This window comes from Lissotriton vulgaris, unplaced genomic scaffold, assembly GCF_964263255.1.
Source record: "Lissotriton vulgaris unplaced genomic scaffold, aLisVul1.2 SCAFFOLD_5795, whole genome shotgun sequence".
NCBI lineage: Eukaryota > Metazoa > Chordata > Amphibia > Caudata > Salamandridae > Lissotriton > Lissotriton vulgaris.
In genome coordinates this window covers 42,609-66,132 of record NW_028244763.1, presented here as the reverse complement: position 1 = coordinate 66,132, position 23,524 = coordinate 42,609, and the positions used below count along the sequence as shown (strand labels likewise).

The window sequence follows — 23,524 nt, the reverse complement described above, 5'->3', positions numbered from 1 at the left end:
CATATTTATCTTTCAGAAAGACACACATTCACTGGATGGTGTCATCAGTGATGTCATGAGTGATGTCACTGACCATGTCATGAGTGATGTAATATGTGACGTCATCAGCAGTGCATTACACGCGCAAGTTATAGTGAGTCCAACTAACTATAACGTGGGAATTTCAATCTTTTTATGCCAGTAAAACTTCCTGCTAACTATAACTGGTGTGAAACCTATGGTTTTTTCAGTGAATATATATATATATACTTCAAACCGAGTCCATCAGCAGAAAAATGACTCCCGCCCTGCCTGAAAGACACCTCGAACACGGACCTTCGACTTAGTGCAAATTTATTTAGATTGTTGCAGATGTATGCCGCATGACGTTTCGGCTCTGTGGAGCCTTGTTCACATGACAACGCAAATCTTAGCAGTGCTCATTTTAAAGTGACAGTGCAAGTTTGAAATTCACCATGTGACTATTACATTCATAGACAAGGAAGAAAGCTTGCTTGCTAGCACCAAACCACGATTGACATATATATATTTCTCAAAGTTCATTGGTGTTGCTGGATATTTGTCCAGAATGAGTGGGCCGTATAAAATTGCCCCAGAACATTTATAATCATGTTTTCTACATAATCATGTTTAAATAACATTGCAGTCAAATATGCAGTAAAAACCAAAGCTGGCCCGTGTTGAAATAGTATGATACACAGCATATATTCATTACAGTAGCTGGTGGTACATAAAATTTGCCATGGCATAGTTGCTGACATACAGATAGCTTTCGACATGCCATTAGGTATGTCACACAGAGCACTGAAAAGATAATACCGGCATGAATGCCCTTGCGGAATGTTCGTAAAATACTGAATATAATCCTAAAATAATTCAAAAAACCTTTCAGCAAAGTATGCATAGTAACAGATATCTGTTGAAAAATGTTTAATGCATACTTTTCATAATTAGATGACTGTCATATAAAGTGCAAATGTGCAAAATAGTGCAAGTACGCAATGTAAACATGACAACTGCCCTGGACGTTGTAGAAAAAGTACATGCATAATACAGTAGTCAATATAGCTTATATAAATATCCTCCCACCTAGGCATGTTATATTTTATGTCAGTCATAAATACAAACTGTCCTTACTTGGATAGCTGCCATATGAAGTGCTAATGTGCAAAATGGTGCAAACCAGCACTGTAAACATAAGTATAAAATGCACTATCCGGGTACCATACTCCCTCCCTATTACATACAATATCAAAATGAAATGTGATGGAGTAAAAAATGAATACCTAGGTCAATACTCAAATAACTCATATGGTCTTCATCTCCACATTTGACACAAAATGTAGTGCCAATCATCTGTAGAATACCCCTAGAGAATAGCAGCATGGGTTAGATCCATGTGTAATAAGCTAATATAAAGTGCAAATGTGCATAAGTTTGTGCAGCTACTACAATGATAGCTATGATGTAAATTCCAACTAATACCTTGTTCCAGTTGGGCCAAAACATTCCTCCTGATGAATAATCATATTTAAAGTGCTTCAGAGTCTATGAAAGTGAAAATATATACATGAGAATAAAAAGTGTCCCACCTGGTGTACACAAAGATAAAGTAAAAAAAGGGGACTAGTATGTCAAAAATATTAAATCCCATCAAATAGCAGCAACGGTATTTCAATCCTAAATTAAAGGAACTGTCTTAAATAATATCTGTTTCAGTTAGTCAACATATGCAAAAAGTCAAGGGAACCCCTATCCAATACTGATTTCGATTTGATAGATAACAAGATGAAATCACGTGATACTCATTTCAGATAATGATACCCCCAGCCGGGGATACCAAGTACTCGTAAGGGGATGGACTGTGAGGTGACTCCTAAATAGCTCAGAGTAAATTATTTAAAACCATAAATAAAGGTCATTAAGGACATGCCAGCTGGCCGCCTTACTAAAATAAGAACCCAGTAAGTGTCCATCAACATGTCAGAGAGTACTGTAATCTAGGGTAAACACGTACACACATCCTCAGTTACATTGAGCCCTCGCTGAGACTTCGTGTCAAGTTGTAATATGTATTTGGTCCCCAACCTGCGAAGTTTAGCTTCCCTCTCCCCTCCTCGTCTGCTTGCTTTGACTGCATCAATAACAAAATATTTAAGGCTGCTGTTATCACCCTGATGCAAGTCATGGAAGTGCCTAGCCACCGGATAAGAATTATCCTGATTGGCTATCGCTCTCAAATGTTGAAGTATGAGCTTATGGACATCTAACTTCGTGCTCCCCACATACCTCAACAAAACATGAGCACTGCAATACATAAATAGCGTATTCCATCTTGCAAGTTAGTACTTGGGTGATTTGATGTTCATGATTGCTAAAACCATCGGTTTAAGTTTTTTTGTTAATCCCATGTACACACGATTTGCAGATTTTGCATCTAAAGAAGCCACTGTTATTTTGCAGCCATGACGTTTTTTCAATAGTTTCAGGACAGGTGTCCACCAGTTGGTCTTTTAATGAGGGGCCTCTGCTATTAGTGAGAGAGGCTCTACAGGGTAAGGTGGAACCAATAACAGAATCATTCAGGATGGTTGGCCAATTTCGATTGATAATTTTGTAAATTGCCTTGTGTTGTCTACTATATCCTGTTATGAACCTGAAAGTACTGCTGTTAGTGCCACTAGGCAAAGGGCTAATAGTGGCAGACTTACTTTCAGATTGTGCGTCTTTCCTATATTTATCCAGCAGATATTGTCTGTTGTGCCCCATAGATTTAATGCGGGCACTTTCAATAACTTGTCCGTTTGTACCCCCTCTCTAGAAACCTGTGCCTGCTAGCAAATTGAGCCGCTTCTAAATCTTGGGTGTCACTACAAACCCTCCTAATGCGCAACATTTCCCCATAGGAAATGCTGGCAATTAGATGAGCAGGGTGAGCACTTCCAGCATGTAAAATAGTGATTCCTGTGGTACTCTTGTGGTACAGTTTAGTTTCCAATTTGCTGTCTTTGACATATACCTCAGTATTTAGGAAGATGACAGAGGTTTGGCTCAATGTTGCTGTGAAGGCTAAATTAAGTTCATTGATGTTAATATCCCTAATGAACTCCTTGGCTAGTTGTTCACTGCCTCTCCATATCACAAATAAATTGTCTCTAAAATGAAACCACCCAATTACATTGTTTTCAAAGACCTCATGATGTTTGGTTTTGAGGACCAGTTCCTCCCAAGCTCCCATGTGAAGACACGCGAAGCTTGGGGAGAAACTGGCCCCCATTGCCACTCCTTGTAGCTGTCGATACAAAAGGTTATTGTACATGATTACATTGTTCTTTAAGCAGTATTCAAGCATCTGTAGCAACATGCTGTTATGTTCAAGAAAATGATCAGATCGTTGAGAAAGATAATACTCCACTGCCGCTAAACCATCAGTATGTACAATACTGGTGTAAAGAGCGGTGACGTTGAGTGCCATCATCCAATCTCCTTCTGCCCACTCTATTTGCTGTATTTTGAGCATAAAGTCCCCTGTATCTTGTACAAAAGAACTAAGGGAACGAACATAACCCTGAAGAAAGTAATCTATATGAATAGATGTGCGTTCCAATAATCCTCCCCTGGTCTGCCAGGGGTTTCTTTCAAGTCCTTATGTACCTTGGGGATAAAATAGATCAGGGGTGTTACAGGATTTTCCACTCTGAGGTACTTGAATTCTTCCTCAGAAATTATTTTTTTGGCTTTTAATTTGATTAACTTGTGATGGTACTCAGATTTGATAATTTTTAATGTTGCTGTATTGATTCTTTCATAACATTGTCGATCATTCAATTGGTGGTACGCCTCCTTCTCATAATTGTTTCTTGTCATTAGGACGATGTTACCTCCTTTATCACTCCCACGTATGACAACATCCTTCTCTTTAGTCATGCGGGAAACCAATGCTTCATATTGCTGTGTTTGTTTGTCATAGTTCTTCTTTTGTATGCATATCTTTCTCTGGAGGTCTTTGAGTTGCTTTACAGAATTCTCGTGAAAGATGTCATTCGCAGTTCGTGGTATGACAGGGTTAAACACTGATGGTGGCCTGAATGGACTGAATATATACTCGCTCAACAAGCGCAGAACTGCGCGAGTGCACTCCTTCCAAATCAATGACGCCAGTGCCAAATCCAGTTGAAAAGGGATTTATTTAATCAGCATGTTAAGCATAGAAGCCAAAAAAGATATCCTATGCGTTTCAGTGGCAAAATCGCCTTGCTCACAGGTAATGGGAATTGAGATGGATCATGCATATATACAAGTACGTGGCACGGAAAAAAAAGTAAAAAGTGGACTACCATTCCAAAATTCATGTCAGCCATCTTATAATGGTTACATAGTAACACTGTAACAGGCATTATCATTGTATACTAATGCACATGTTTATAACAATGCAAACAGTGCAGCCTGTCCTATAAAAAACAAATCATCCAAAATATCTTCCTAAGACATAGTGTGCCGGTCAACACCTTACAAACAAACATGACATTTTTACGGCTGCAACACAAAATACTTTTAATTCTATTTACTTAGTAAAAGTGATACTGATAAACCACCTGCAGTGATACATGACAAAAGATTCTCATATATTGCAAACAGATGTGGCATCAATACATCAGTATCATTAGCATGGCGATGTTACGTTTTATAGCGTAGTCCTCATAATACATTCAAATTACTCTTGTTAACGTCAGCAAGAATAGGACGGGGGACCACACAGCCCCCCTTCCTAAAATAGAAAAAATAATAGAAAGAAAACCAAAGCCGGCAACTCGCCGGAGGCCCTGTCCCCCGTCTCTACCACTCTGCAAACTCACCTTCTGGTTTGTTCTTGGTTGGGGGATGAAGTCCCCTTGCCTCTTGAGGATCCCTGGGGCCAACTAGCCCTCCTGTAACCTCTATTAAGTCCCACACAGCTGGATTGCTGAGAAGTGGTCAGACAGCTAGATTGCTGGGAGGTGGTCAGAGGCCCCACCCTCTTTCTTCACCACTCTGCAAACTCTCCTCTTAGTACACTGATAGTGGGGAGATGGTGCCCCTTTGAGTCCTGAGGGTCTCAGGACTAAAGTGGACTTCATTCCTGTTGTATCCTTAGTGGAAAGACACCAGGAGCCAGGATGTATATTCAAGACTTGTTTATTCAGTCTTCAGATCAAGTTACATCAGTGATGACTCCAGCCAGCATACTGTGGTACCAGCCCCACCAGGAGCAGCCTCCCTAGCTGCTCAGACCATCTCCAACTGCTACATTCACCCCACTCAGTCACCCAGGCATTCCACGCATCACAGGCACACCAACATTCTAATACCAAGACACACTCTGGCTGAGCAGCTAGAGGCAGCAGGGCTAGAATACATGTTCTATAAATATGTAGGATATAACATTACCTCTTTTTCTTTAAACAAAAACAAAAAGGAAACTAGAGGAATGAGTCCAATACAATTACATTACAAACCTCAAAGATGCAGCAAATGGACAAAGCATCAAAGAAGATGGAATCATAAAAGAGGAGAAAATCAATAACAGCACAAATCACAAATCTCTAGTATGCAGCAATGACAACTAAGCATCAAAAGAGAAAAACTTTCTGTAAAGGAAGGATGGTTTAGATAAAAACAATTTAAAAGCTAAATCCCCCATCCCCCATAAAAAGAGAATTTTTTAACATATACCAAAACATAGAATTATATTCCATATACACTGTAATGTAAAACACTATGACCTATAAGCATACCAAGAATAGTGCTAAAGGCACTATGACCTATAAACATACCAAGAATAGTGCTAAAGGTAAAATAACCTAGAACTCAATCCCATGTGTAGGAAAACAAGAACAAATGGGTTGTCACCCAAAACACCAACCAAAAATGTAAGTACTAATGTACTGCGTGCAACTTACAGGGACTTAACCCACATCCAACCCTGAAAGGGGTTAACCTAGGTACAACAAGTGGGAACTAACCCATGTCCCAACCCCCACGCAGAGGTTACATAACCTGTGTAGGAGTAACACACTGTCCCATTGAAAACATCCAAAATGGGAACTGACCCATGTAATGAACCCCTAGAAGAGGAAACACACACATATGTAGGAGTAACTGTACCTACAACCATCCCTCTAGTAAGGGAACTCAGAAAACCACCCTTAGAAACTAAACTAAGAAAATCCATCAAAGGACTGACGTAAACCTGTGGCATCACGACAAACAAAATGCAGTAAAAGAGACAACACAATGTTAATAAGCGCAGGAGTGACACACCGGTGAGCGACCTCTCACCCGAGAAGTGATGAATGAACACTTTCCCTGTAGAAGAGAAAACAAAACAGCACAAAGCAAAATTGCAAGCCATTTCTCTTACAAACCAGTGAGAAGTTACTCTACAATAAATTATAGCTCTTCAATTAGAGCTCTTCAGAGAGGTATAGCTTTGTCCAGACACAAGGGAGCACCCAGTATAAGTCAAAACAAAACCCTTTCAGGCATAGAGTGAAGCATAAATTATGCAAAAAAGAAGGAGGTAACTCTGGGTAGTTCTCGAGTTTAGGTGGAGAGCAGCTCCTGTTAGAGAACTCTCAACACCAGCAACACTCTAGATCTGCTCACCTCAAAAGTCTGTTTTTCCATCAAAGTTTTTAAGCATAGGATTAGCACAGTGGCATCCACGCCGAGATAGAAAAGGACAAAGTCTTTTGCCATTTCTACAGCAAAATCTTTAAGCATAGGACTAGCACAGTGCTATCCTTGCCAAGCTGTAAAATGACAAAAGCCATTTATCACTCCAGGCACAATATTACAGCTAGGTAGTTATAGTTAGGACCTATTATCCATAGGAAATCCGCAACATTCTACTTGGAGTAACTTTGGCGCCAGTTGACGAATCTTCATGAAATTTTCAAAACTTGTGAGGCGCTCCGGTCCACTCCTATCCTGCAAGTCTCAGGGTGATTTGTTAAGTGGGGGCCGAGAAAAAAGGGAGTCCCAAAACATGTTTTCCCCATGCAATTTTCTATAGGTACCGTTCATCGTGGCTACAACCCGAACTGCTTAACAGAATTACACCAAATTTGGCAAAGAGGTAGTACTTGGTTCAGACTTGTGCCTTTTGCTTAAATGGTGTAAATCTATTCAGTAGTTCCTGAGAAAATCACAATTAAATGTACATATATATCTATGGCCGCGCAGGATCTACGCATCATGAGCGCACCCTAAGCGATCACGTGCTGAATGCTAATTGGATGTCAAGTGGTTGTCAACATTCGAAACCAGGAAGTGTTGGCAGCCATTCTTTGTCTCTGTAGAAGCGAGGCTGCAGAAGTCAGTGGAACAAGTGTGCAAAACATATAAAGTGTGTAGGGTGGAAATACCTTGACCCTCTAGAACTGCTTAGGGAGTCCCACAAGGACCCCTAGGGCCCAATACTGTTTTTTAGTTCTTTTTAAAAATGGCAAAATGCGCGCTGGGTGCTCGGATTATGCCATAACAAAATAATAAAACAAAGCACAGGCTTAGTAATTAGCCCCCGGGGCGCTAAAACCCGGAGGCAAATGTTTAAATTTTTAAGGGGGGCCCAGAGGGGTTCCCCAGCTCTGGGGACCGCCACCCCCGGGGCTACAAAATAAATGGTAGGGAGGCTCAAAGGCCCCCTCAGCAAAATACATGGGTGGGGGAGCTCAAAGGCCCCCCTAGCCCTGGGGTCCAACACCCCCCAGGGCTTTATATATTGTGGGAAGGGGGCCATGTGGCCCCCTCCTGGAGCCCTGTGATAGCCCTGAGGACCACCACCCCCCAGGGCCGGCTCCTGCAGTGGCCCGCTATTTCCTATGGCAGGGCGGGAGCCAAGGATCCCGTCCTGTCATAGCAAACTTGGCTTGGATTTTGAAAGAGAGAGCAGGGAAACCTGTTCTCTCTTTCAAAATCCAAACCATATTGCTTTTCCACACGGCATGTTAGCAGCTCCCCATGTGGAAAAGCAATGCCTGCTCCCAGCCTGCTCCCAAAGGACGCGGGGAGCTGGCTGGGATGTGGGGACATTGGGGCACCCCCCACGGTCCCCAACACACTGGAGTTGCACACCCAGCGCGGTGCTCAGAACGGCCCCCTGGTGTGCATGCGTTGGATGCACGATTCCTAACTTGTAGGGTGCGCGACTCCAGCGCGTTGGGTGCACTATCTTGATGCGTTGGATGCACGATTCTAACGCCTCAGGTGTGCGACTCCAAACAAAAAAAAAGGAATATTTTTCAGATATACATAAAGCTTGTGTGTTTAGATCTTGGGTGGCTCTAAAAAGAGCCATTGTGTTAATGGAGAGATTTTGGTACCTACAAGTAAGTACCTATGCAGAGTCTAAAGTTCAAGAGGAAGACTCTGTTACCCTCATCTGTTAAATGTACACCATCTCTCCTATAGATGCCATCCATATTAAAACGCAGATTGTTGTGGTAAATGGACCCCATCCTATAATTTCGGTGAAAAGGAGAAACAGATTTATTTACATGTTTCCTAGCTTTCTCAATCTGTGGACAAAATTGATTGGACCAGTTCCATTTCTGCCTTCGGCATATGTTGGTGTAGACAAAGGCAGTATGGGGGAAAAGTGACTTAAATTTTCCAAAGGTGTCCTTCATAAGCATTTCCAGACCTACCCCAGTCAAAGTGCCTAGGTAATTGCCACCACTGTGCACAATTATGAGGTCAGGGTGTTGAAGATGCAAACAGGATTTAACCAATTGATCATCAATTGGTGCCACTTTAACCCTCTCTGTCCAATCCATTTAATGTCTACATTTGGCAAAGCTAGGTCTCTGTCAATGCCTTTGTTTTCTGCATACCTTTGGCTCCAGCAAATATAGCTCTGTCCCACAATCCACACTCTAAGCATCTTGAAAGGAGGTCTGGATGCACTCTGAAGGTGTCGGTATGTGAAATGGCAGTTTGAGAAGTAAGATGTTTCTAAAATGGTGGATAAGATGCAGTTTTGAAAAAAGAAAAGAAATGATTGGCTGTTTGGCAACATTCTAGTCTGAAAAATAGGCTGCCTTTTTCTGTTTTTTAAAAGCATGTTTCTTATTGGTTAAGAAAAAGCGTTTGAAAGGAACATTATATAGGCTAAGCTGATATTTGGAAAAGTCAAGCACACTTTGGCTCGGTTCCGATCCGGGAAAAAAATCCGCCGTACGATTCGTATTCATAGCCGAATCCGTACGGATGGAAAAATACCATCCGACCAAGCGTACGCGAGCCCCCACATCAAGCGTATGCTAGCCCCCACAACAAGCGTACGCGAGCCCCCACAACAAGCGTACGCGAGCCCCCCCACCTGCCAATGGCTCGTACAAGAGGATCGCACGCACCCCCCCAAGTGTACGCGAGCCCCCCCAACAAGCATACGCGAGCCCCCCCACCCGCCAATGGCTCGTACAAGTCGATCGCATGCACCCCCCCAACAAACGTACGGGAGCCCCCACAACAAGCGTACGCGAGCCCCCCCACCCGCCAACAGCCCAACCAAGTCGATCGCACGCACAAGTACTGCACGCACCCCCCAACCAAGTTGATCGCACGCACAAGTAACGCACGCACCCACCCAACCAAGTCGATCACACGCACAATTACCGCACGCACCCCCCCAACCAAGTCGATTGCACGCACAAGTACCGCACGCACCCACCCAAACAAGTCGATCGCACGCACAAGTACCGCACGCACCCCCCCAACCAAGTCGATCGCACGCACAAGTAACGCACGCACCCACCCAAAAAAGTCAATCGCACGCACAAGTACCGCACGCACCCCCCAACCAAGTCGATCACACGCACAAGTACCGCATGCACCCTCCCAACCAAGTCGATCATACGCACAAGTACCGCACGCACCCCCCCAACAAGTGTACGCGAGCCCCCCCAACAAGCGTACGCGAGCCCCCCCACCCGCCAACGGCCCGTACAAGTCGATCGCAAGCACATGTACCGCACGCACACCCCCAACCAAGTCGATTGCACTTACAAGTACCGCACGCACCCTCCAACCAAGTCGATCGCACGCACAAGTACCGCACGCACCCCCCCAATCAAGTCGATCGCATGCACAAGTACCGCACTCACCCCCCCAACAAGCGTACGCGAGCCCCCCCCACCCACCAACGGCCCGTACAAGTCGATCGCACGCACCCCCCCAACAAGCGTACGTGAGCCTCCCCACCCGCCAACGGCCCGTACAAGTCAATCGCACGCACCCCCCAAAAAGCGCACGCGAGCCCCCCAACAAGCGTACGCGAGCCCCCCGCCAACGGCCTGTACAAGTCGATCGCACGCACCCCCTCCAACAAGTGTACGTGAGCCACCCCAACAAGCGTACGCGAGCCCCCCCACCCGCCAACGGCTCATACAAGTCGATCGCACGCACCCCCCAACAAGTGTACGCGAGCCCCCACAACAAGCGTACGCGAGCCCCCACAATAAACGTACGTGAGCCCCCCACCCGCCAACGGCCCTTACAAGTCAATCGCACGCACCTCCCCAACAAGCGTACGCAAGCCCCCCCACCCGCCAACGGCCCGTACAAGTCGATCGCACGCACCCCCCCAACCAAGTCGATCGCACGCACAAGTACCACACGCACCCCCCCAACAAGCATACGCGAGCCCCCCGCCAACGGCCCGTACAAGTCGATCACACGCACAAGTACCGGACCAAGCAAACAAGTTGCACAACAACACTGAACATGTCTCCTGTGTACACACCATTGAGTAAGAATGTCCTGGTCACAGCCAAAGAGCCAAACAGAGGTCAACACTAACACCCACCCCATATATGACACACACAACCAATTCAAAATAAGCCACACCCCCCATTTCACCAAAAAAAGGGTCCACACATACAACCCATCATCCTTTGCAACATACCCATTATTGCGAAGAAACAGAGAGCACCCCAACAATTGCAGCAACATACCTTCACACATACACCCTATCACATCTACACCCACACCACCCCCTTCACAATCAGAACCACACACCCTCATCCATACACACCATCACCCCCTCAATCACATACACCCCACACCATGACCACACCCAAGAATCCAAATTTCACCAACCCGGAGAATGAGATCCTCACAGATGAAATTATCAGAGTCGAGCCACAGCTGTTTGGCGCATTGGTCAGACAGACCAGCAAGGCAGAAAAAACACGCCTGTGGGAGAGGATCACAGACCGGGTCAATGATGTTGCACCCATCAGGCGCACCAGGGGGGAATGCCAGTCCAGGTGGTATGATCTGCGGAGGATGGTCAAGAAGAAGATGGACCAGGACTACGCCTCTGCACACTTCACTGGAGGTGGTGGTCCCCGCAGACCTCCTGTATACCATCCCTGGGAGGAGAAAGTCATGGCCCTGGTGCCACCAGTGGGAGTACACAGAATAGAAGGAGCCGTTGAGTCTGGTGAGTGACAATAAAAACATGTTACAGGGGTGTACTTACAACAGTGCCCAGCAGCATGGGGTGGGTGGCCATGAGTCCCAGCATGACAAAACAAAATGGAGTTTGATGCAAGGGGGAGGCACAAAGGGTGGAAGGTGGAGAGTAGGAGGCTGCTCTCATCCCATATGACCCAGGGACACACCCAAGCACCATGCCCAATGCACAGGGATAGGGAAATATCACACAAGATAGTAGACCACAGTTGCTAAACAATCTCATGTGGTGGACACACCTTCGAGAGAAGCAATATTTTGTGACACAGTAAGCCAGTGTAGCAAGCGAGCAAGCACTAACAACCTGTCTCCATCCCTGTCTCCCTCTCCCTCCCACTCCCACTCCCACTGTTGCACTCTCTCACTTTCGCGCACTCCCTCTGTCGCCCACTCCCTCTGTCGCCCACTCCCTCTGTCGCCCTCTCCCTCTGTCGGCCTCTCCCTCTGTCGCCCTCTCCCTCTGTCTGCCTCTCCCTCTGTCGCCCTCCCACTCTGTCGGCCTCTCCCTCTGTCGACCTCTCCCTCTGTCGCCCACTCCCTCTGTCGCTCTCTCCCTCTGTCGGCCTCTCCCTCTGTCGCCCTCGCACTCTGTCGGCCTCTCCCTCTGTCGCCCACTCCCTCTGTCGGCCTCTCCCTCTGTCGCCCTCCCACTCTGTCGGCCTCTCCCTCTGTCGCCCTCCCACTCTGTCGGCCTCTCCCTCTGTCGCCCTCCCACTCTGTCGGCCTCTCCCTCTGTCGGCCTCTCCCTCTGTCGCCCACTCCCTCTGTCGCCCTCTTCCTCTGTCGGCCTCTCCCTCTGTCACCCCCCCACTCTGTCGGCCTCTCCCTCTGTCGCCCACTCCCTCTGTTGCCCTCTCCTTCTGTCGCCCTCTCCCTCTGTCGCCCTCCCACTCTGTCGGCCTCTCCCTCTGTCGGCCACTCCCTCTGTCGGCCTCTCCCTCTGTCACCCTCCCACTCTGTCGGCCTCTCCCTCTGTCGCCCACTCCCTCTGTCGGCCTCTCCCTCTGTCGCCCTCCCACTATGTTGGCCTCTCCCTCTGTCGGCCTCTCCCTCTGTCCCCCACTCCCTCTGTCGCCCTCCCACTCTGTCTCCCTCCCTCCCTCTGTCTCCCTCCATCCCTCTGTCTCCATCCCTCAGTGTTCCTCCCTCAGTCACCACACTTCAGCTCCCTGGGCACACACACAGTTGCACCCAAGCTCTGCACAGGCCTGAAAAACACCATAGAGCAGAATGTCCAGGGATGTCTCCTAATTACCAGCAGTCATCTACTAATTGCCTGCAACACACCCACCGTTTGCAGTCGACAATGTACTGTGTCAGGACACACATTTGGGAAAGCAATGTAGTACACAATGGGCACAGGTGTAGGCACCACAAGTCCCTCCTGTGATCACTGCAACACCAGGACAAGGTCACACATCCTGTGCATGTACTCAAAACCACGATTATGCCAGCATGCTACATCAGGGGGAAGCCAAATAATGAATGATGGACGCTTGCAAATCACACACTAACTACTAGCATGGCCTGTCACACCCCCCCCTTACAGAAACTCATCCCCTGGAGACAGGCAATGTAGTGCAACACTGTCCCAATTGTCATGTACCACAACTAAACACTCACTCATATGAATACGCATTCAACTAATACATGCACATTGCAGAAGCTCCTGTCCATTGTGCCTCTCAAACAATGCACGTGCCCCATCTCATGACTGTTGTGGATGCACTTAAGTACCAACATGGACATGAGTATTGACAAGGTGATGCGTCTTTGAGAAGTGCCACGTACAAAAGCCATGATCCATAAGTGTGTGTACAGGTCCAGGGGTGTTGGAATTGTGTGGCCATCACGGAACAGCAAAAGACATCTAAAGTAGTAGATGTTATGCAAATTAATGATGCTCTGTCTCTTACATCAACATGCTGCATCTAAACTCTGTGCATGCTTGACGCAGACATAAGGATTTACACTGTATCCTGGATGTTGTGTGAGCCTGAGCAATGCTTTATATGTGTTGTGCCGACAAGACAAGACACAGCAATGGCTGTGTCAGTCATTGGCAAGAGAATGGAGGAATGAAAATACCCCAGAGTACATGTCAATTTACTACCACTACATACACAACTGAAAAATGACAACAATGTAAAGCATTTGGAACTGTGATGCAGATAATGGATAAATAAACAAGATGTCACTTGATAGTGCCTTAACAGTGTCTGACTCTCCCACACACAGGGCAACGTGTGGAGCCCCCCCCAACCAGGGGGGAGAAGGATCCCAGTCCCAGACTCAGCAGGACCCAGACCCCACCGACAGCGATGCCACTCAATGCACTGTGGATGACCCCAACCAACCTGGCTCCTCTGGATCCCAAACACCTGCAGCAACTGTACCAGCTACATCTCTGCCAACCACCAGAACCATTCCCACCACATCCCAGCAGACAGGTCAGAGCCCTCCACATGACCCATCTAAGAGCCTGTCTGAAAATGAGGGACAGCCTTTGTCGGGTGCCCCTGAGGTGGCAGACAACCTCCACCCTGCCAGCACTCGGGGGGCCCGTCGATCGGATGTGCCCACAAGCGCAGGCCGTGCTCATGTGGGTCAGGGTGGTGGGAGTGGTGCAAGGCGGAGGCGAGGATCTGGCCAGTCAGCTGCAGGCCCCGGTATGCCTGAACTCACTAACATCCTGGAGGCATACCGGCGGGACACCAGGGAGGTAGGCCAGCTTGCGGAGGCCCTCAACCAGGTGAAAGAACAGCAGGCAGATCAAATAGCCAGGCAACAACAACATTATGGACGGGTGGAGGCAAGCCTGGCTCAGCTCTTGACGGTGCATCGGATAATGAGCCAATCGCTATGTCAGATAGCTGCCAACATGCAGCACCCTCCCTGTGTCACAAGGCCAGCAACATCATGGCAAAGTGCGACACCAGTCACAGGGAGGGAGGAGGAGGAGGAGGAACTCTCTGACGTAGCGTCCCATGCATCGTCCGTGCCTGCACGTGAGGGTCCCCCTAGGAAGGTGGGTCGTCCACGGCTAAGACATTGAGGGGCAGTGGGCCATGCACATCTCCCAGGACACTGGACCTGGCATATTGCCCCTGGGTGCAACAGTATCCCCTCTGTGACTCTCCCACATGGACTTGCTGGCCACAGTCTGCCCAATGATGCCAAGCACTGTGGCCTGGACTCTGGTGACTGAAACTGTAAGGCATCTCATCTCCAGCAGTGAACTTTGGATTCCACCCCTTTCTGTACAGAACCTATTCACATTTCCTGCACAAGATCACCAAATAAATATACAGAACCTCATACGCATTTGTTGATTTATCTTTGAACCACAGCATACATTGATATGTGTGTGCAAATGTATACAATGCAAGGGTATCCAACAAACAACAGCCATCCACACACTTGGATCCGAATCTGTGTGAGGACACACATCGGTCAGTAATTACTAACAACTAGATACATGGATGGAAAGACACACCTGTGTGGGCTAGTAAATGCTGGAAGGGGGTTTGGATGCCAAAACTGCAATCACAGCCAGGCCCAGGAGAGTCACATTGAGGTGTACAGATCATTGTGACAAGACTAGTTGTCCACGTAGGGAGTACCTACAACTGTGTCCTCAGGTATGTGAACTATCATCAACATGATGCAGTACTGTGGATGTGATGAATGGCACACAGGACAAGGGTGGCAGGACAGACTGTGTGCAATGGGCTGTTGCACTCTACACAAGCACACCTGACTAGGTGACCTACCCCTATGTAGCTACAAGTACTACACTCCTTTCATGGGAACGACGCACACAGAACAACTATCCACGTCTGACAAATACCTACACCACACTGGGGAAATCACACCACACCCAAGAGACGTGGTCATGGTGTGTGTCCCCTGTAGCTACTTGACTGACTGTGACAGCTATGTTGAAGTGGTGTGACCAGGTTGTGTACTGCCACGTGACTGTTAGCAAGATGATTCTTCCAGCTGTGGTGTTGACAAGGTAACACTGTACAATATTGTCCCTATGGAAGGTGTGTGTGTGCTGTACACGGCACATGACCTGGTGGTACGTAGACCCAATGTCATGTGAATCTGCATAGTCGTGCCAGTATGTGCTGCACACACAGGCATATTAGCTGCAATGGCTGAGTTAGAAGCATTGTGATACCAGGAGGGTGATTGTCTGGTGTTGTCTGTGCGTAGGGTGGCAGTAGCATGCTCTACAAATGGATGGAAGGAGGGTCATCCTGTAGGTGTCTGTGTACCTGAATAGTGTGCGCTACATCGTGGCTGTGTATGCAACAGCAGCAATGAGTGAAGACATGACGGCAGGAGGGGTGTGACAACTTGCCAAACAAGCACATACCACAAGGGCATTTGCAAGCCACAAAGTGACATGTGTATGTGAAGGCAGGAGTGTCTGACTCACTCAGGGTCACTGCAAATAAAATTGCACAGTAATCACCAAAGATCACAGCCACTGTATCAGGGCCCGTAAATACAAGTGGGGCACAGGACACACAGCGTCAGCAGGTGTAGACTACAGCTAGTGTGTTGAAAGCTAAACAGCAGCTACAATGCCATCGACCTCACACAAAATATAGTATTCTAGCCTTCCCCAACACCATACATGTGCCCACTGGACACGTAAACACATAACAAGCATAAGCTTACTACATGCCAAATAGTAAACATGCACATGAGAAGGACATGTCCGTTGACATGAAGGCGGCACAATTTGATGAATAAATCACACGTCATGCACAACATGATTATTTACATTGGGAGCCCATGGAGCTCTATCAAACATACATGTGCATTGGCAAGGACTCAAAATGACACTATTAATGATGTCACCTGTAATGCAGCAGTACTATTATCTACAAGCCTGTCAAGGACTGGCCGTACCTTCCTTCATCAGAGTGGTGTGATGCTCAAAGGGTTCCACCTCCAAATAGCCCCTTGGTCTGAGTACAAATGACAGACACAAAAGGGCGATCAGGCGAGGGAAGGAGAGGATGGGAACAGCTGGGAGGGAGACCTGAAACAGAGGCAAAGAACCATTAGGAGTACATTCTCATGTCCCTGACACTACAAAAACCTCATTTGATACACCCTACCAGTCACACCTGTGAAGTGAAATGCCTGTAGACAACATTAGATTAGTCATCATGCTATCACATGAGATCCAATGCCATGACACGGAAACATGAAACCTAGGACAGTCTGTTATCCATTAGAGTATTGTGTAACGCTCACAAGTGAGCTACCATGCAATGAGATCTATGTTGTTAAAAACTCATTCACTGGCTCAGTTGAGGTGGACCTTACAAAAAAATGAAAACATTTGGCAATGCTACTAACGCAAACTGTAATATCTGTATTTGATCATGTGTACCCATAAGGGCCATGTAGGCAAAATTGACTTCACCCACAACAGCTGTGAGAATCACATATGATGACGAAGCTAATGACCTACATGCAATGAAGGCACTCTGTAGCCAGTCTTATGATCTATCAACATAGCATTATTATGCTAAACATGAGATGCAGGTAGAAGAAATTTCAACTGCAAGTGATGTTGAACCAAACCACAAAATGATACCCGACCATTGCACATAAATGCTGCACGGGACTCGAGAATCATGTGAATGACCGCACTCCACTGGTGCAACAAAATAATTAACATATGCATCATCCCAACATTGTCATGTCTCAAGCAAAACATACATGGCAGCATGTGAATCAAAATAGAAGTGCTACTCCCTGTGAAGGCTGGCGGAGCATCATTTGCAACCTGCACTGAGGTAACGACATGACAGTGACATGATATACTACAACAAGGGGCAATGCATCCATGTACACAGAATCACAGGACAGTTGTCTTAACATGTGGAACATACAGTGGGCCACACCTACACAACATGGTATTATGGCTACCAAACTGGACTGTCCCACAAGGTGGAGGTGAGGATCCAGTCACAATCATATGCACACAGTGAGGGTGCAATCTCCCACAGAGTCCGTTCCGTGTTTGAGACCTCTGACACAATGTCAAACCATGGTATATGCAATGTTGCAGTTCAATGTCTACACACATTGATGCATTCACCAGAGTGTACAACTACAACAGATGACTGTCAGATGGGGTGACTATCCTGTCATGGGAGTGGGCATACATGTAATAAGTGACATGATGTTGTTGCATGTATTCATGGTCGCACTACATGCACCTGAACATGTACCACACGATTCCAGACATACCAACGCTAAACAGCCTCACATGAGTCCTTACCCAAATTGACCTCTCCACATGTCCATGCATGCTCCGTTGATTAGGCTGACGTTGCAATCATAATGAGCAATAGCAGGGTGACCACGATGACCCCAACGGACAACAGGCAGGGCGAGCTGTGGATGAGAGTGGCACACAAGGGGTCAAGTTCAGTACAATGTCTTTTTGACAATGTCCTGTTGAATATCCAGATGTTGTAGGACACCTGTACATTCCAAGTACACACATAGCACGTATGTGTGTTGTATTACATCTGCACCTGTGTGACACAGCACAACAGACTTCCAAGTGACATTGCATACAGTCTGCTGCATACACATCATGCTACCCATGCAACTCTGTAGTACATGTATTACATAAAAGTTGCTATGACTCACCATTATGAAAAGAAGTTGCGGATGAGGTGACTCCGGATATCATCGTCATCCTCCTCATCACTGGCATCCTGGGCAAGGCCTTCATCCTCAACGGGCGGATGTTCCAGCTCATCAGGATCAAGGTAGAGTGGCACGGCCTTCTCCACTGCCATGTTGTGAAGCATGCAGCACACAGTGAAGATGTCACACACCTTGCGTGGGCTGTATTGGAGGGCTCCGCCTGTCTTGTCCAGGCACCTGAACCGGCTCTTCAGGAGTCCAAATGTTCGCTCAATCGCCCGCCTGGTCTTCCCATGTGCATTGTTGTACCGCTGGTCTGCAGCTGTCCTGGGGTTGCGTAGCAGAGTCATGAGCCACGGCATGTTTGGATAACCAGCGTCTCCTGCAAATCGACATCATGGAAATGAGTGTGTAATATGATTCTGATGTAGAAGTTGTGACATACTGACATACATAGCTGACAGAGTATACTCACCAACAAGACATGCCCGGTGGTTGTGCAGCTGCAGCATCATCTGCGGTACCCTGCTACGCCTCATGATGAAAGCATCGTTGCACGATCCTAGAAAACGTGCAGAAACATGTGAGATAATCATGTTGGCAAGACACACCACCAGGGCATTTATCGAGTGGTAGTGTTTCCTGTTGCGATACGCTTGCTCCTGAGCCTGTGGTGGCACCAGAGTTACATGTGTACCATCAATTGCACCAATTACATGTGGCATGCATCCCAGGGCATAGAATTCCCCCATGACATCTGTCAACTGTTCTGGAGTAGGGAATGTGATAAATTCATCAAGGTGGCGCAACATTGCAGCCAAAACATCCATCAATACACGGCTGAACATGGTCTGAGACATCCCTCCCACATCAGCTATGGTATATTTGAACGTACCTGTGGCAAAGAAATGGAGGGCTGCCATCACCTTTACCTTGGGTGTCAGCGCAGTTGGATACCTGTGTCGTGGTTGCAGGTGAACCTCTAGTCTGTCCGTCAGGTCCTTGATCATCTGTCTGGTGAAGCGATAACGACAGATGCAATTGCGTTCCCTCATGGCTTCCAAGTCAGGTAACGGCCTTTCCAGAGGGGGTGCCCTGCAATACACAATTATTTGAAAATGTGTCCAACTGTCTGACTAAAAAAAACAATGTACATGGCAGAAGCAACACTGCTTCAACAAATCTTCACAAGTTTGAATGTGGCTTGGGAGAAACACTGATGTAACATGTTCCAGCTCCCATCCACTCCTCGGTGAACAGTGAAAGACCTTTGGTCTGTGGAATGGACATGACATGCAGACAAATGATCTGATGGAAAGGTCTTAGTGAGCATGACAATGTATCATGTCAGTGACACACTTCATGTGAATGTCAGTAGGAGGTTGTCTGCACATCCAGACAGCTGACAGCAATACACACACACACCACATGTGCCATCATTTGCACAGTTCTGACATAGTCATGTTGCGGTGTGAGATTTCCCTGACTATTACATGTACATCTTCATACTGCATAAATGTTTGTTTGTCACAAATGGTCTGTGATGCCATCACACATCTGAGCGGTTCATTGACACAAGTGGCACGGTGTGCGTACATTAGTAACCCTGCAATCACGACAAGGACACAACATAGATGCTCCTACAGCAGATGTACTGAAATGTATCAACTAGTTACTTACCTTTTGTAACAAAATATCAGTAAGGAACAGTAGTCAGTAGCATATCCGGGACTTTGAATACATACTAATCTTCTGACAAATTTGCCTCCCTGGATGCCATCGATGTGCCCAGTGAGGTGGGGGACATCCAGCCCTCAATGGATGAAATACGGTGTCGCTGACTGGCATCCTACAAGTGCTTGGCCAAGTATTGCCCTTACCTACAACGCACACTCTGCCAGCAGTTACACAACCATGTCCCACAGAGTGTGGGAAGCGGACAAAGAGGAATGTGATGTTGGAAGACCACAGTCCCAGACTCAGGGAGGATGATGACATCTTTCCGTACTGCTCAGACCTCTTGTATACCCTCAACAGCGGAGCTACCGGGAATGTGGTCTGTGATTTGGAGGGCTGGATGCCCATGCTCTCTGGGGTGGGGTGGGAGGACAGGGAACATGGTCAGTCCGGGGAGGGGTGTGGGCGTCTGACAACCTGCCTATCTACAGCCAAACATGCAGCGTGCCTGTACATGCTGGCCAATATTGATCCAGTACATTCCCCAGGATAGGCCTCCAGAGGCTCAGCGGAGCGTGACTGGAGTTTAAGGACCTCAGTGTGGAGGTTGGTTCTCACAGCGGCATGGAGGTTGGTCCTCACAGCGGCATGGAGGTTGGTCCTCACGGCGGCAATGGGGAGATGAAGGGGCAAGGCTCTGGCCGCCAACATTAACATTACACTGTACGTTGGCCCCTCATCCATAAACACTTTTGGAGTAGAGACATCACCAGTGTCTGGCTAGGTGTCCATACCACTTGCATCCCCCAGTCCACCAGTCCTCTCATCTTGGGACTGACACTCATGTATCAGTGGGTCTTCATGACCCTCCCAATACTCATTGACACCCATTCCCTGATAATCAGGGTTGTCATGAGCTGTGCCCGGCTCGTAGATGTTTGACCCACCATGCAGCATTAATGGTGGTGTACTGCCGCACAGTTCCCACGCCGGTGCCGTACTGTGTGTGGTATCGGGGACAGCACCACCCGAGAACGGCGCAAAGGCTGACACCTGGGGGATAGTTGCCAGTGAGGTTGTGAGGTGAACCAGCGAGGACCGGGATCAACATTCAGATCCGGTCAGTGCCAGCGGGTTCGGCACAAATGCACCGCCTGCGTCAGGGACAAAGCGAGTGATGGCGTCAGGGTCAAATCACCAGACGCGCTAGTGCCCCCAGACGGGTCCGCTGGGCCAGATGCCACCGCGTAGGCCGTTGGTGGTGCGAGGAACATCATGGACATGAGGAAGCGCACTTAGTCCTCCTGCATCGCATGCAGAGCAGGGACCGGAGGTCGTGGTGCAGGCTACGACGGCTACTAATCTGACGGAGCCGCGTGGGCGGTGTCACCCGATTCCCATGCAGCATTGCACGTGCATTGTGGTGATTTGGAAGTGTGATGACATCTCTTTCACTTGTGTGGATTACCTGACGACTTGGCCCTGGAGGACTGATGTCAAATCCAGGGGCTCTGATGTCTCAACACCCACGCCCAGGCACTCGTCCTACGTCCAGACCATGAGTTATTGTGGTGCAGGGCCAACTGCTGGAGTCTGAGCGGCTTGTGGGACCATTCACACCTGGATTCATATGTCTGGTCCCGGCAGTCGGAGCAGCTCTAGTTGTCTTGCTTGACGTGAAAACTGTGGAGACACCGACGGTGAGGGTCAGTCACCAACATGAGACGGTTGCAATCCTCACAGGCTCTGAAACGGACATCCCTATTGGCACCGTCCTGAGTCAGACAATCAAAGTGAAATGGTCATAAGTGATCGTACTATGATTACGTTGCATAAATGAGTTAGGTTACACTCATACGGGACCAGCGCAGGTGTTGTCAAAAAAGAGGACCTGACGTGAGCACGCAGAGGTGACGTATGAGTACTCCGACAACGTCATCACGGCACACACAACGCCAATGACACACGGTGAGCCGCAGGACATGCCTACCGACACACAAGTGTACTGGTGAGCGGAAATTGCCACATCCAGGTTGACACGTGGGGATATTCAAAGGTGAGTAATTTGATACTGTCCTGAATATTTCATATGCAAACAGCAGGCACAATGTCACATATGGCACACACATGACCTGGTGACACAGGGTCATGCTGTGCGTCTTTTACACCTCTGTCACAGTGGGCATGTTGCTGTCATCATGTGCCAGTTCCCTGTACTGAATGGTGTGCCAGTCCAGTGTTGATGTGCATCACAATATGTTGTAGACGTTATGCCGGTGCAAAGTGTTGTATGCATGTGATGCACATGTGCTACAGGATTAATTACATGTCTCGCCAGCTTCTCACACATCAACTGAGGCACAAGGTCACAGTCCCTGTGCTTCTTCAATGTCTGCCACACCTGGGGCATGCTGATGTAAGTATGCCATGCTGTTGTATGCATCCACATCGTCAACATGAGGGTAGACCACATCCCTGCTATGTGATTTCCTGGAGTCACTCTCCCAATGGTGACATGACGGAGGTCAGGAACGCAGCCTACTCAATCGTTCACTTGAGCATGTCTGATGCACTCTACCCAGGCGCGCAACACCCATTGAACTCACTGGGCTTCAGCCCCCCCCCTCGTGTGTGTCAGCCCGGGATGAGACAGATCCCAGGCACACACAGAGCCGCACCCAAACGTTTCACAGGTCTTTAAAAGACCATTTGAATGTTAGTTAGGCCTTGCAGTTGTTTCACCCCTTATAAGAGCCCCTGCAGCTCCACTCTGCCTACTGGTTAATAGTTCAGGCCCCCCCGGAATTTTTTCTCAGCCCCCCCAAATTGGGCCCTAGTTGCGCCTCTGACTCTACCCCAATGGTACGTGCGTGCGTACGCCTCCTTTCCCTATTGCATTTCAGCCACACGCGAGCAAAGCGTACCCCAATGGTACTTGCGTGCGTGCGTACGCCTCCTTTCCCTATTGCATTTCAGCCACATGCGAGCAAAGCGTACCCCAATGGTACGTGCGTGCGTACGCCTCCTTTCCCTATTGCATTTCAGCCACACGCGAGCAAAGCGTACCCCAATGGTACGTGTGTGAGTACGCCTCGTTACACCATTGAATGGGTTGGACTAGCACCGGCAATGTCACCGTACTTGTGTGGGTATTTGAATGAATACATAGGGAACATCTAGGGGAACAGTGGAATGATCAAAATGCAACCACGTTGTCATAGATACAGAGAGTTTAGAGCCTCCTACAGGTGTTCTAGGAAATTCAGTTGGGCTAAAGTATACAATGTTGCAAAAGTGGTTGTTCAGCTCTGGCTCAGTTTTCAAACCATGCATATGTGTGTCATGGCCTTATGTGTGATGTGATTGGATGGAACATAGGATGCTAACTATGGTGGCCTATCACACACTACTCGTTGGACACACAGCCCCTCTGCAGCACAGATATAAGGCAGCATGTGGCTGTGGGAGGGCACTTGCCTGCACAACATTGGTGTGGTAACCACAGCTGCTGTCTCTGAATCCTCTGGACCCTGATTGGCTGAGTATGGAGAGGGCACCTGCATTCACTGATGGTGAGAACAAGGCCCTGCTGGATGCCCTCCTGCCTAACTACAGCAAGCTGTATGGGAGATCAGAGGAT

At 47.8% G+C, this 23,524-nt stretch overlaps 1 protein-coding gene across 1 annotated transcript; it reads left to right on the top strand.

Moving 5' to 3' along the window:
* Positions 1–13,708: 13,708 nt before the first annotated feature.
* LOC147666756 (uncharacterized) lies at positions 13,709–14,572 on the top strand. Its single transcript, XM_086948903.1, has one exon. It carries the CDS (start codon positions 13,709–13,711, stop codon positions 14,570–14,572), a length of 864 nt encoding a protein of 287 aa, XP_086805029.1.
* Positions 14,573–23,524: the final 8,952 nt, after the last annotated feature.